A 13,597-nucleotide genomic window follows, 5' to 3' on the forward strand; every position below is an offset into this window, starting at 1 on the left:
CGAAGAGCAGCTTGCAGGGAGAGAGGAGTTTCTGCGCTGCCTGACCTGACACAGCTGCTCGAAAGGGTCCCTGGAGAAGCACACAGCTTCCAGAGGGAGGAGCTTTCTGGAGTTCTAGAAGAAAGTAAACCTCTCTCTCTCTTTCTTTCTCCACACACACACACACACACACACACACACATCACATACTCAGACACACCCAGGAACATACACACTTACATACATATATATACACAGGCACACACTAACACAAGAACGCATGTCCCCCCATGCACACTCATGCTTTCGGAAATACACAATCCTTCTCTCCATGCACACACACACGAGGCACACACATGCAGAAACACACCTTAGCTTGTTTCCATCCATCCAAAAACAATCGTAACTTTCTAAAACCAGGGGATGGAAATGCACCTTTAGCCCGATTCTGGGACTACCGTGTTCCTCTTAAAGCCGCCGCCGGGTCTGGACCCCCTTACCAGGGAGTCCGGGGAGGCTGGTGCCAGCGCAGATTCTGCTGTGCTCAAAACAAGCATGTTCCAGCAAAAGCAGTAAGTACTCAGCCGGCATCACCATCTACCAAACGGCAGAGTGGAATAAAACACTTTAATGTTTTCATGCCACAGAGCCCCACACTGCCCTGCTGTTGCTGCTGGAGACATGTCGGTCTGCCGGGGCTGGCACTGAGAGCCTTGCCCACGGGCTTCTGGCCACACCACAGACCCACAAATGTCCTGCACTGCAGGCAGCCCTCTCTGAGCTCCCACTGGGGCGCTCTTCAGTTCCCGCTGGACCCTGGGACCCTGATTTGGGCTGGCTCTGGAAACAGTGGCCAACCCAGACGCAGGGGCAGGACGAGGGGACACATGCTCAAGGAGGAGAGTCAGAGTCAAGACGCTGCCACGCCAAGACGTTGCCAGGAGCTCTGGCGGTGGCCACCAGGCCCAGCTAGTGCACACTGGCCTCCAGCTGGGAGCCCAGTCCCGGGGCCTGAACGTGTGAGGGCTCCAGGCCATCCAGGCTCTGCTTCTGCCGCCGCCGCCGGGTCTGGACCCCCTTACCAGGGAGTCCGGGCAGGTCACCCTGCAGCTGCCGCACCATCTCGTGGTCCCTGTGGTCCAGCACTCGGGGCAGGAACAGGGAGGACTTCTGAGTGCGGCGGGTCTTGAAGCCCCTGCGTGGCCGACCCTTGCCGTTCACAGACACGTACCACAGTCTCTCCGCGCTGGGCTGCCGCTGGGGTCCGGGTGTACTGGACACCGTCCGGTACAGCCGTGACGCATACGTGTTATAGCCCAGCTCGTGGATCCGCTCCACAAACTCGCACTCGGCGCTGTAGTGCTCCTGCGGGGACGAGATGTCACGGTCAGTCAGTGGCCCAGGAAGACCACGCCGCCGCAGGGCCCAGGGTGGCCCGATGCCTCCCTCCCCTCCTCTGAGGCTGCTTGGTCCAGGGCCACACCCTGGCACACTTGCAGCCTGACACACCTTTGCCTAGGCCTTGCCCTCTGCCCGGCGTGCCCTTCCTCCCCTGTATGCCTGGTGAGCTTCGCCTTCTGTTCAAAGGTTGCCTTCTCACAAAGCTGTCCCAAGCAACTTCCAGCTCCTGCTCTCTGGGATCCACCAGCCTCTGTCTCCCCATCTGAGGGCACTGACCCAGCAAAGGGATGTGTAGGGTTGTCTGCAGCAGAGGCCAGGCTGGCCAACCCAGGTGCCCTGGTGGTCTGCTGGCAGTGTGGACGGCAGCAAGGACTGGGCATTTGGACAAAGGAAGATGATAGCACCCAGATCACTTTTAAAGAAATTGCAAAAAAGAAAAAAGAAGGCAGGGTGCAGTGGTCATGCCTATAATCCCAGCACTTTGGGAGGCCGAGATGGGTGGATCATGAAGTCAGGAGATCGAGACCAGCCTGGCCATCATGGTGAAATCCCGTCTCTACTAAAATACAAAAAATTAGCCTGGTGTGGTGGTGGGCACCTGTAGTCCCAGCTACTCAGGAGGCTGAGGCAGGGGAGCCACTTGAACCTGGGAGAGGGAGGTTGCAGTGAGCCGAGATCATGCCACTGCACTTCAGCCTGGCAACAGAGCAAGACTGTCTCAAAAAAAAAAAAAAGAAGAGAGAACACCAAAAGCAGGAAGGGAAGGGAAGGGGACACAGCCAGGTTTGATGAGCCCAGATGCTCCGTTAAACACTGCATTCAGGGGTCCCCTCTGGGGTCACTGATCTCTGAGCAACATTCTCTTAAGATGCAGGGTCCCCACTCTGCAGGTTGAAGAGGTTACAACACAGAGCGGGGGCCGGGGCTGGCACGAGGCAGAGGCTCTAACAGTGCCACGATATTGCTATTCTTAGGATGAGAGCTGAGGCGGGGCTGTCCCACCAGCAGGACAGAGAGGACACTCTCTTTGTCATCAGAGATTACTGGGACCCTTGTCAGGCCTGGGGTGCGGTTGGGGAAGGGCAGAGGGGACCCTGCCCTCTCAAAGGCACAGTGAAGCTCTGAACTGAAGGAGCTGACACCAGTGTCCCCAAGGCCTGGACATGGGAAGTTCCCTCAGGGACTGACTCATAGGGTCTTCTTAGTCTGTGGGGTAGGGAGGGGGTGGGTATGCCATATGCAGACCCACTGGGCTTCAGTACCAGCTACAGGCAAGTGGCAACGCCTAGGGCGCCTCCCCCAGGGGGTGACTGACAAGAGCTGCTTCCTCCGAACCAGAAAGGGTGGTGGGAGGTGGAAGCAGCAGGGGCAGGGTGGACAGCAGACCTCTCCTTCCTCCTGGGGACTGGCCCCAGGGAGGAGCCAGAGGCCCTTGTGGTCTGTCCCCATCTGGGGTGTGGTGTCCCAGGGGAATGAGGGAGAGTGGAAATGGCCTCCAGGGGCTCCCAGGCTGGACCCCACAGCATCTGACCCAGCAGGACCTCAGGGAGCAAGATGTTTCAAGTACCTGTGTCCTCTTCCAGTGACATGAAAGCTCGGGGCAAGGGAAGGGTGGAAGGCTGACCTGGTGCTAGGGGCTGCCTCTCCCCATAACCTGAAACCCCCTGCTCATCAGCCCCCCTGGAGGCCCAGAGCCCCCAGGTCACAGTACAGATGTCACTATCCAAGACCAGTCTCCATGCTTATAGATGGAGAAACTGAGGCCCAGGGGCTGTGCCAGAGCCTACATCACAGGGGGATGGAATAGTGTCTGACCTGTGCCTGAGCCCTGCACAGCCTGGGGCTCAGGGCCGACTTCCCCACGTCCACACTGGGTGCATGCACCATGATAGTCTGGCTCCCATGCCAGACTGTGGGAAACTCAGGGCGGGCCCCAGGCTTCTCCCAGATCCCTCCATCCTGCAGGAGGTGCGTCCTTCCAGGGCCAGGGAGGTCACATGGTCAGTTTTCTCTTTGCAGGGCCACTTGGGGGGTGGGCCACTGAAGGACACAGGCCTGTGAGCCTCCATTAGCAGGGGACTCAGGCCCTCCCAAGGTGGGAGATGGGGGGACTGTAGATCACTTGCTGCCACATTGGGGGGCACCTGGGGCAGCCTAGACGACCAGGGCAGAAGGTGTCAGCTCAGGGTCCAGTGCCACAGACCCCAGAGCTGACCTGGTCCCACAGTCCCCTTCCCCAGGACCGTTTCCACCCTAGAGGGGTGGGGAGGAAGGGGACTCCAAGGCCACTGTGTTGAGGAGGTGACTTCTGAAGAGAGCCGTAGGGTGGGGCGGGCACTTCCTAGTGGGCATTTTCTGGGAGGAGGGCGTTCCAGGCAGTGAGGGTGTGGGGTGACCAGCACAGATGGCTTGGAGAGTGGAGGGAGCTTCCAGAGGCTGGAGGAGCCAGAACCTGTGGATGACAACCACCCTGGGAGCAGATGGCACCTGGGCTGCTGCTCTGTGGGTGGAGCTAAGGTGCCTGGGGGATGCCTGTGCGTGACGGGAGTCCTCAGAAGCTATGACCTGGGCCAATCTGCTTTTTAGCAAGTCCCCTTAACATGTACCAAGCAGAGTGCAACACATGGTAAGTGCCTAGGACACTGGCGAATGAAGCACCAAATGTCAGATGGATGGGTGGGTGGAAGGGAGGAAAGAAGGAATCACGGAGGGACGGATGGGTGGGTGGAAGGGAGGAAAGAAGGAATCACGGAGGGACGGATGGGTGGGTGGGCAGCTGGCCAGAATGGACGGAAGGAAGAGAGAAAGGAAAGAAGGAGGAAGGACAGGTGTATGGGCAGAAGGGTGAATGGAATGAAGGAAGAGGGAAGGAAGGAAGGAAGGAAGGAAGGAAGGAAGGAAGGCAGGGAGGGAAGAAGGGAGGGCAGTAAGTAAGTAGGAAGGAAGGGAAGGGGGAAGGAAAGGTAGATGGATGGATGGCTTGACAAACAGATCCAAACAGATGGCTGAAGAGAGAGATGCAGGGGCGTGGTCTGAGGGCTGGAGATGGGGTCGACCATGCCTCCCAGCCCGCTTTGGGTGAGAGTTAGTGGCCAGTGGGGTGACGATTAAGGTGGAGAGTTGGGGAGCTGCTGAGCTTGGTTGTAATGTCAGAGGCAGAAGGACTTTGCGGGAGGGTGGTCTATACCTCAGAAGGGAGGTCAGGGCTGGACCCAGGAGTGTCGGGTGTGGTGGTCACTGGCCCCCAGAGGGATGAGCTGGCCTGAGGGCAGGCATGCTGCTGGCCAAGTCCAGGGAGCCCCACAGTGGGACAGCACTCCTAGGCAAACTGGCTGCATGAAGGTCTGTGGCACCAGGCAGCAGGTGACAGGGTTGGCATCCAGGCTATGTGCCTCCCAGGGTGTCCGCAGGGCTGTGGGAACTTCTCCACTGGGCACTCGGGAAAGTTCCACACCCTCCAGCCAGACTGCTCGGCTACCCCTGGCTTCAGCGTCCCTGGTAGGGCTAGGAGCCTCTGTCCACCCTTCCCAAAGCCAGGCTGTGAGCTCTCAGGCATGGAAGCCCCGAGTGGGCTCTGAACCATCGGGACCCCCTCACATCATGTTTTGTTCTGTCTCCCCAAATCCTGAGCCTCCCATAGCAGAAGCTGGCACCAGGAGGACCCCTGCTCCCAGACACAGCTTCCAGTGAGTGGCCTCTGAGCCAGAGAAAACCAAGGGGTGGGTCAGGCACAATGGCTGACACCTGTAATCTCAGCACTTTGGGAAGCTGAGGCGGGTGATCACGAGGTCGGCAGTTTGAGACAATCCTGGCCAACATAGTGAAACCCTGTCTACTAAAAATACAAAAAAATTAGCTGAAAAATTAGCCAGGCATGGTGGTGGGCACCTGTAATCCAAGCTACCCAGAAGGCTGAGGCAGAAGAATAGCTTGAACCCAGGAGGCAGAGGTTGCAGTGAGCAGAGATAGTGCCATTGCACTCCAGCCCGGGTGACAGTGCGAGACTCCGACCAGAAAAAAAAGAAAGAAAAGAAAAAAGAAAGGCAATGGCATTTTGCAGAGTAGATCCTGATATTACCAAAAAAAAAAAAAAGAAGAAGAAGAAGAAAGAAAAAAGAAAGCAAAGGGCTGCATCTCAGCTTTCCGGCCCTTCATTTAGCAAAATGGCTAAAAATCTGCTGAAATCCTCGGCTTATGCGAGAGGAGAGGCGGGCTGTTTCCCCGGTGAGCCCGACTGTGGAGAGCTCACTGCAGGGAGATCGTCCTCGGGCTGCGTCGTCCAGGCTACAAGTGGATGGAAAGCCTCTCATTGCCCAAGGAAGTATCAGCCAAATTGCATGTAATGAATAGCTGGAGGTAGCACATTCCCCTTACATGTATTTTACTCTGTGTATTCTCCACCCCCACCCCTTATGGGGCGGGGCACTGCCATACCCACCGAGTGAGGAGACTCTTTTTGGTTACGCAGAGGCCCAGGCAGTACAGAGACTGGGTCCCAAACCCGGGCTCCAAGGACCCTGTGTGCCTGGGACATGGGCCCCACCTTCCTTTCCCTCCCATGCTGCAGCTCTCCCCTTTCCACCCTTGGAGAGAGCTGGCAGAGCTGGGCCAGCGCCATCCTCTCCACACTCCCAGGAGCACTCTGGCTGCCTCAAGGAACACTCGTGGGTGGTCTTGGGTCCATTTATTTTGGTGGAAATTTGGGGACAATCACTTCCCTGCTCTCAGCTACTCTCAGAGAAGGGCGGTGGTGATGATCAGGTTGGGGTCTGATCATCACCCTTTGCTAGCCCGGCATTCTGCAGAACCCGAGACCCCAGGGCCGGGCTCCAGTCACTCGAGGAGCAGCTTCTAACAGACACAGCTAAAGATTACTGCATGTGGAGCCCCGGGCCAGAGTCTGGTTCCAGCTCAGGTCGCACATGCCCTGGGCTGGGCAAAGCGTTGTTCTGCCCGCATCTCCCATTCCCTGGCATGACGTGCAGGCCAGACCGCTATTCCCTCAGCGCCCACCCACGTGGAAACCTGGACTCACCGAAGCATACAGCCGACCCCTCTTGTTCATGGCCAGGTACCGCCCAGAGAAGAGCCCCCTGATGGCCACAATGCCCACCTCCACCGCCGTTATTTCCAGAATACCTGGAAGAAGTGAGAGAAACATCACTCCTGCTGCCCCCCACAAAGCCACGGAGGAGTTGGCTGAGGCCCAGCTGGCCCTGCCCAAAGCCACATCCCGGGCTCAGGGCTGGGGAAGGTAGCCACACCCCACAGGTGAGGGAGTGAGTGGAAGTTCAGGGAGGGAGAAGTCACCAGATAGGAGGTAGAGAAGGGGACATCAGGGGAGGCTTCTCCAAAGGGAGTCATTCAAACCTGGGCAGGAAAGAATAAAATGAACCTTTCCACTCGCTGACTCTGCCAGCACCACGGTTTCCATGCCAGCCTCACAACACCTTGCCAGCTGCCTCCATCATCTGACAGACAAGCAAGTGGGGACCACTATGGCCAGGTGGCTGCCAGGCCCTGGCACATGTGCCTGAGCGGTAAGTCAAGCCCTGGCGGCAGACACGTGAGTCTGAGCTCTGGGCCTGCGGGGTCCCCAGTGCCTGTGCCAGCCAGCGGGAGAGCTGGGCCCCATGAACCAGGCTGATAAAATAACCCACTGGCAACAACACAGCCAGGGCGCCTGCCACTCACACGCAGCTGGTGATGGACCTGGTGGGAGATTGTTGTACCCGCCAGGGGCCTGGGGGGGCAGGAAGCCGGTTTAGACCCTGAAACTCCTAGAGGGAAGCTGGGCGGGTCTCATCCACTTCCCAGGGGTAAGAAAGTTTAAACCTCCCCTCCCGCCTTTCCTTCTGGATAAACGGGTGCTGTGGTGGGGCTGGGGCTGGCGGACTGCACCAAAGGCCAGGTTGGGGTCATTGTCTCCCCACAGAGGCTCTGAGGGGACTGGGGCAACTGCCTGCACCCTCTACAAGGGATGACTCTCGAGAGCGCGCTCCTGGCACGCGGTCCCAGCAGGGCTGCGGTCAACGGGTTTTTGCTCCAGCCCAGGGCGCTGGGGTGCAGGCTGCGAGCCTCTCGCCTTCCCAGTGCGCAGGCTGGGCGGCCTCAGCGGTGCCCACCCGGGGACCAGCGAAGCCCGAGTCTCGACACAGGGACTGGGGCGGCTGCGGGCGCGCGCCTTCCCCTGCCCCTGAACAGCCAGCACCAAGAAGAAGTTTGGATGCTGTGCGACTCCGAGGGGGAGCCTGGCTTTGGAGAGAACCGAGATATCTTTGTGAGACGAGTTCCGCGCACTGGGCCCCCCTGGCGACAGCTGGTGCCCGCCTTGCGGCCCTGGAGGTGCGTCTCCCCAGGACGCCCTCGCAAGGCTGCGGCTTTCCAGGAGGAAGCCGCGGTTTCCCGCTGCAACCTGGAGTGCAGCGCACAGTTTCCTGCGCCCGGGGCCGGAGCCGAGCGCCGCATGGCGCACCGGAGGATCGCGGTGGTCCTGACCGCCCTCCCACACTCCCCACGCGGCCTTCCCGGGCCCTGAGCTTGGCTCTCCTGCTCCTCACAGGGCTCGGAATGGACCCCAGGTCCCTGCCACTAGAGGAGCCCAACCATGGACCCAGGCGGACTCCCACGGTGAGCGCAGCCCGGGCCGCAGTTCTGCGTTCGGGCTGGAGTGTGTGTGTCTGCGCCCCCAGGCCCGAGGGGACACCGCTCCGCGCTCCACAGCCGCGTGTCCCGGTGGCAAGGGCCCCCACCCTCCTGTGGCGGTGCGGCCAGGGCGGAGGTGGGAGCGGTGTAGATTCCAGCGCGGAGAATAATTGTCGGCGGCGGTGGCGGCGGCGGCCAGGGAACCGAGCTCCGCCAGGCTAGAATCCTCCTTGCAGAGGCAGCGGCGGGGGCGGCCACCTGGGCAGCCGCGAGTGAGGAGGGCGGAGGGGACGGCGGGGCGTACAGAGGTCGGCAGGAGGAGGAGAAGTCGTCAAAATAATAAAGACGATGATAAATGCCTTGTCTAACTCCTTTTCTCTGACACATTCAAAGGGCTTAAACTTGTCAGAGCTGCCAAGCGCAGCAGAGCCGGGAGTCCCGGGGTGCCTAGCTCGCGACCCCCCAGACTAGCGGGCAGGGCCAGAGACGAACTCTGACAGCTGGTCCCGACCTCGGGCAGCGGCCTCCCGCGCCCCTTTCGGACGTGAGCGCCCATCCCCCCGAGTTCTGCTCGGACCCCAGCGCGCGCTCTTCTACCCGACGTGGAGGGCGAGGAGGGCGCCCCGGCAGTCGCCTTCTGGCCGCTGGAGGCAGCCGGTCTTCCCGGACACCTTGGGCGCGCCGCGCCTTCTCCCGGGCCCGACCTCTCCCTCCCGGGCGCCGCTTCCCCCGTGGGGCCCCGCAGCCCCGGGCACTCACTGTAGGCGCTGTTCTCCAGGCTGCCGTTGACGCGGCCGCTTGGGTGCAGCTGGAGGTGATATTTCGTGGCGCAGTAGAGCTTGCGGCGCCGGGGCGCCCCGCCGAGGTGCTCGTAGACGCCGCCGCGGCCGCCCGCATCGCGCCGCAACCGCGCCCCAGGGCCCGCCGCGGGCCAGCCGGGCTCCAGGAGGCTGAGCAGCAGCAGCCAGATCAGGCCCATCGTGGCATCGCGCCCGCCCCGCGGCGGCGGCGGCTGCAGGCGAGCGCGGCGCCCATGGAAGGGGCGGCAGCCCGGCCGCGGCGAGGCGCTCTGAGCGGACTCCCGCGCCTGGCGGTGCTGACTCCGGCTCCTTGGGAAAGGTGGAGGAAGAAGGGGGAATGGTGCGCGAGAGAGAAAGAGAGCAGGAGAGAGGGAAAGAGGGAGAGAGGAAGAGAGGGAGAAAGGGAGAGGGAGAGAGGGAGAGGGAGAGAGCGAACCCGAGTCCCTTTAATTTCCACCCAGGAGCAATGAAATTTCCGTTGCTGCGCAAAGCTCTGAAAGAAAGGAGAGTTCGGCAACAAAAGGCCGACGTGGTCCCCAGGCGGAGGCGCGGGAGGGGCGGGGGGCCGGCGGGTGGGGAGCCCCGCGGGGCTCGGGGTTCGTGCCGGGCGCCGCCTGCGAACGCTCGTCGCCAGCTCTTCGCCGTCGAACTCAGCTCCGCAGCGTGCCCCACGCCCCCGAACGCCCTCCGGGCTCTGAAAGGTCCCCTCCCAGCCCCTCCCCCTCCCCTAGACCAATTATGCCTCCGAAAATTATAGACCGAGGCCTTGAGGCTGCCGCCCCAGGCCCTGTCACCCCCTCCCGCTCCCCATCAATCCCCAGGCACAATGGGGCCGCCGCCGATGACTGATGCCCGTGAAAACAACGTGCGGGGAAGTGGAGCTGACACACGCCCATTGAAGGCGGCGCATAGTGAAGGGGACCGCGGAGGGCGGCGGCGGGGAGGCTCTGGGGCGCGGGCACGCATGGGGAGCCCCGGGTTTGTGTCTGCGCCCGGCGCTTCCTGCAGGAGCCGCAGCGCTGTCCTCAGCGTGGCGGGCGGGGCTGGGAGATGCTGTCTTCTGCCGCGCACCCCAACCTGGCGCCCGGGGTGTCGGGGTTCGTGCAAGTCGGGCGGGCCTCAGAGGATCCTGTCCCAGTGGCGGTCCAGAGAGGGGCCTGGGGAGGCGGGAGGAGGGACGCGAGAGCCAGAGAAGTGGGCGCACACAGAGAGCCCTAGAAAGAGATGCAGATAGAGACAGAGAAAAGCGGAGGAGGAGAGGACGGGAAAGGCCAGGGGAATGTGAGTGATAGAGATCGGCCAAGAGCGGAGGCCGGGGAGACACGAAGCAGAGAGATGAACTGGACCAGAGAGCCGTAGAGGACACCCAGAGAAAAGCACCGGGAGGGTGGCAGCCACAGCGGGTCTGGGATGAGAGGAGGAGCCGCGCAGGGGCAGGGAACGGGTGTCAGGGGAGTCCCGGCCTGGAAGGTCTGAAGCAGAGCAGATGTGGGGGGTCCCCTGGACTGTGTGGGGGTCAGGGTATATCTCAGGTGGCCTCACAAAGAGGGGCTTCAGAAAGTATCCAGAAAAGCTACGTCCCCACCCACTTCCCTTGCTTCCCAGTGCTCTGTCCCCTAGGGTTCTGGGGCCAGCAGGAAGCAGGAGCCAGCACAGGGTTTTTGCCTGTCTTGACCCCACCCCAGAGTAGGGCACCCTGTGGGGCCCAGAGGTCTAGGCCACAGCTTTGGCTCCAGTTTGACCAGGGGCTCTGGGGTGAGTTGGGGGGCGGGCTGACATTCCCCACCCTGCCACCAGCACCGGTGCTTGGGGTCAGACAAGTGTGCAGGGTACCCTGAGCTGCTGCAGCGAGCACACACCCCTCGGACATGCCCAGCCCCCATGGCCCAATACACACAGGGCTGTGTGTCCTCCTGAGCTCACTCCAGCGTGCGCAGGGTCCAGATGGCCTTCCTGAAGGAGGGCACCCCCAAGCCATCCCCGAGTACCTCAGCCTCAGTCAGGGTCTCTCTAGTCGCTGCCCCAGCTTGTGAGAGTACTGGAACAGTCCTGGAACACAGCCACCCAACTGATGGAGCCTCAGGCCCTCGGTGATGGAGACTGTAGGACCGGGTCACAGGGTGGTGCCAGGAAAGCCCCAGAGGACAGAAACAAGAGCAGTGCTTGTCCGCCGCAGGCCTTGCGCTGAGGCATGGCCGGAGACTGCAGGGGTGATGCCACTCAGTTTCCGGCCTGGGCTGGGGCGTGTGGTCACCTGGGCTCCCTAAGAGGCATGGAAGAGGCACTAGAAGGAGGTCCCTGCTCTAAACGCCTTAGCTCTGCTGCCTCCTGATGCCGGGCCAAGAAGAGAGGATATAGAGCCGGGGGTAGGGACACAAGAAATTCAGAGAGGGACACGGTCAGGCAGAGAGAGAAGAGAAGACATATTGACATTTGAAGACAGAGAGAGCAAGAGCAGCCCGCCGGGGCCGGGGTACTGCCGATGCCCCTTTCCTGTCTAGGCCCCGGCCACCTCCTTCCTTGGCAGGAACCCCTCTGGAAGACGGGGAGGAGCTAGAAACATCTGACCAAGGCAATCTGGGTAGACTTGTCCCTCCTGCTCCACGCCTCGGATCCCCAGCAGTTCCCAGGGAGACTCCCCGGCTCTGGTCTCCCCTGCCCACAGCCCAGTCCCCCTGTGCCCGAGAATCCGAGATGAGGGCAGGAGCTGCTTCCCTGGAGCTGGAGTCCGAGGGTGACCCCCCCCATAGGAGGGAAGCTCAGGGGGAGGGCAAGAGGCTCTCAGCTCCTAGGCAGCGCCTAACACACTAGCCACACAGTGAATACTCCTAGAATGAATGAATGAATGAATGAGTGAGTGAATGAATGAAAGAAGGCTTGGCCACTTCCTTGCCATGAGGCCGTGGCCTCCAAGTGTTGCTCCTGAGATGCCGGTTTCTGCTGTGTGTGATGCCCCAGAGGAAATGCGGGAAACTGAGTGGCATTACCCCTTCGAAGTCAGTCTCTGGCCACACATCAGCTCGGGCGTGCTCCAGCCACAGGGTGCCACAGTTTATTATGCAAATTCACTGGCTTTGAGAGTGAAAGGGGGTGCCCTTCGCAGTTACACCAGGACAGCCGGTGCCCTGCCCGTGGTCCCTCGCGGCGGCCCTGGATCACTGTCTACCGTTCCGGTGAGCGTGACTTCCGAGGCAGCCAAGCTCTGTGGGCCAGGTTTTCCCTTCTCCCCTCGCTGGTGGCAGCCTTCAGCCCGGGCTTTCCATCCCCCGTCCACCCTGCAGTCAGGGAAAGTTGTCTGCAGCCCAAGGCTGCCTTCTTCAGCTGCCCCAGCCCTGCTGGGGAACCCTGGGGATGCCCACCCACCCTCGTGGACCTCCAGGTCACTTCCCACAGCTTCCGGGCCGGCCTCCAGCCCCTTTCTCACCCACCTAGTGAGTTCTGCCTACTCATCTAAACCTGCCGAGCTTTCTAGCCCAGAAAGCCCCCAGACCCCACCCTGAGACTCTGGGACCCTCAGGCCCAGCTGAGGAAGGGGAACCTGTTTCCTCCACATCTGCCTGGCAGGAGCAGGGGTCTAGACCACGAAGTCTTGTGACTGGGGCTGGGCAGAGGCACCCACATAATGGCGACCTCACCCCTCTCCCTCCCTTACAGAGCCAGGCGGGGGGCGCCATGCGCTAATAGCGACTCTGTTAATTGCTTCCACATGGTCAGCCGTAGACATTTGACTAATTGGTCTCTTCCAGAGCCCAGCCTGGATGCTCCAGGCCCAGCCCAAGTACTCCTCCCTGCAGTCCCCGAACCTCTGCACTGGGACCCTGTCCCCCAGAGCACCCCCAGCCCTATCTGGTACCTGAGTCTGCCACTAGCCCCTTCCCCTGAAGAGAGACCTGGGGCCGAGAGAGGGCAGAGAACAGGGTCTCGTGGTGTGGCTGCAGCTGGCCAGCCAGGGACTGTCAGATGTGGTGCTGACTCCCAGCCCCAAACTCTCCTAATTATGTTGCCCCCCCATCCTCCCACCCCTTTCCTTGTCCCCAAGAGCAGTGGAGAGAGACCCAGCCTGCCCGTGTCACTCGGAGACCAGACCAGAGTCCCTTGAAATCCTAGGAGCAGCCCTGATCAGCCCCGCCTTACAGATGAGAAAGGGAGGCTCAGAGAGGTGAAGTGCCTTGTCCGGGGTCACACAGCTGGGAGATGAGGCCAGAAGACTGGAATGCTCCTTCTGGCTGCGGGGCCGGGACCTGAGCAGTGGGGAGAGGGAAACCGTTGATCCTCCAAGTCCCCGGTTTTGCTTCCGGAAAAGTTAGAAGCCACTGCAAAGCGGTGGGATGGAAGGCACACCTCCCCCACCACGGGGCCTGCATGGCGTTTTGAGGCTTATTCTCATTGTGACATGTGCCAGGGCGTCCTCCCTTTTTCTGCCCAAATGGGCACACCTGCCTTCATGTGCATGGACCTTAGGCTGTTTACTTTTCATCCACTGAGGTATGTTCAGTGTCATTTCCTGGCTACTTAGTGATTTTGAATCCTCAGCTGAGATGTAAAGGAGGGATTCCCTCTGGGGAGAGGAGAGGAGGGAGCAGAGGGCTCCTGGCCCAGGGACAGACACCTCCAGCTGCTCTTTTTCATTCCCACAAGACCGAGGGCAGCCACCAGCCTCCGTGCCCGCTGCACCTGTCAGTGCCTGGCACAGGGCTCCAGGCAGGGCAGCCGGCAGGGCTCGTAGATGCCGTCTTCTCCCTGTGACCTCACAGGGTTGTCCCCTGTGTGTC

General features: G+C 61.1%; 1 protein-coding gene across 1 annotated transcript; it reads right to left on the reverse strand.

The window, feature by feature from the left end:
• Nucleotides 1-604: 604 nt before the first annotated feature.
• On the reverse strand, nucleotides 605-9,004 carry FGF3 (fibroblast growth factor 3). Its single transcript, XM_002755644.6, has 3 exons — nucleotides 8,785-9,004; nucleotides 6,416-6,519; nucleotides 605-1,344 (listed from the first exon to the last, which is right to left on the reverse strand). Exons 1-3 carry the CDS (start codon nucleotides 9,002-9,004, stop codon nucleotides 949-951), a joined length of 720 nt encoding a protein of 239 aa, XP_002755690.1. The 3' UTR covers nucleotides 605-948.
• Nucleotides 9,005-13,597: the final 4,593 nt, after the last annotated feature.

This window comes from Callithrix jacchus, chromosome 10 (genome assembly GCF_049354715.1).
Source record: "Callithrix jacchus isolate 240 chromosome 10, calJac240_pri, whole genome shotgun sequence".
NCBI lineage: Eukaryota > Metazoa > Chordata > Mammalia > Primates > Cebidae > Callithrix > Callithrix jacchus.

Bases quoted from the DNA above. Each gene is read 5' to 3' on its own strand.
- FGF3 (XM_002755644.6), bottom strand. From the start codon at position 9,004: ATGGGCCTGATCTGGCTGCTGCTGCTCAGCCTCCTGGAGCCCGGCTGG. The intron at 6,520-8,784 runs GTGAGTGCCCGG...CACTTCTTCCAG, and splicing joins CCTGGAGAACAGCGCCTACA to GTATTCTGGAAATAACGGCG. The intron at 1,345-6,415 runs GTGAGTCCAGGT...TCGTCCCCGCAG, and splicing joins GGGGTCGGCTGTATGCTTCG to GAGCACTACAGCGCCGAGTG.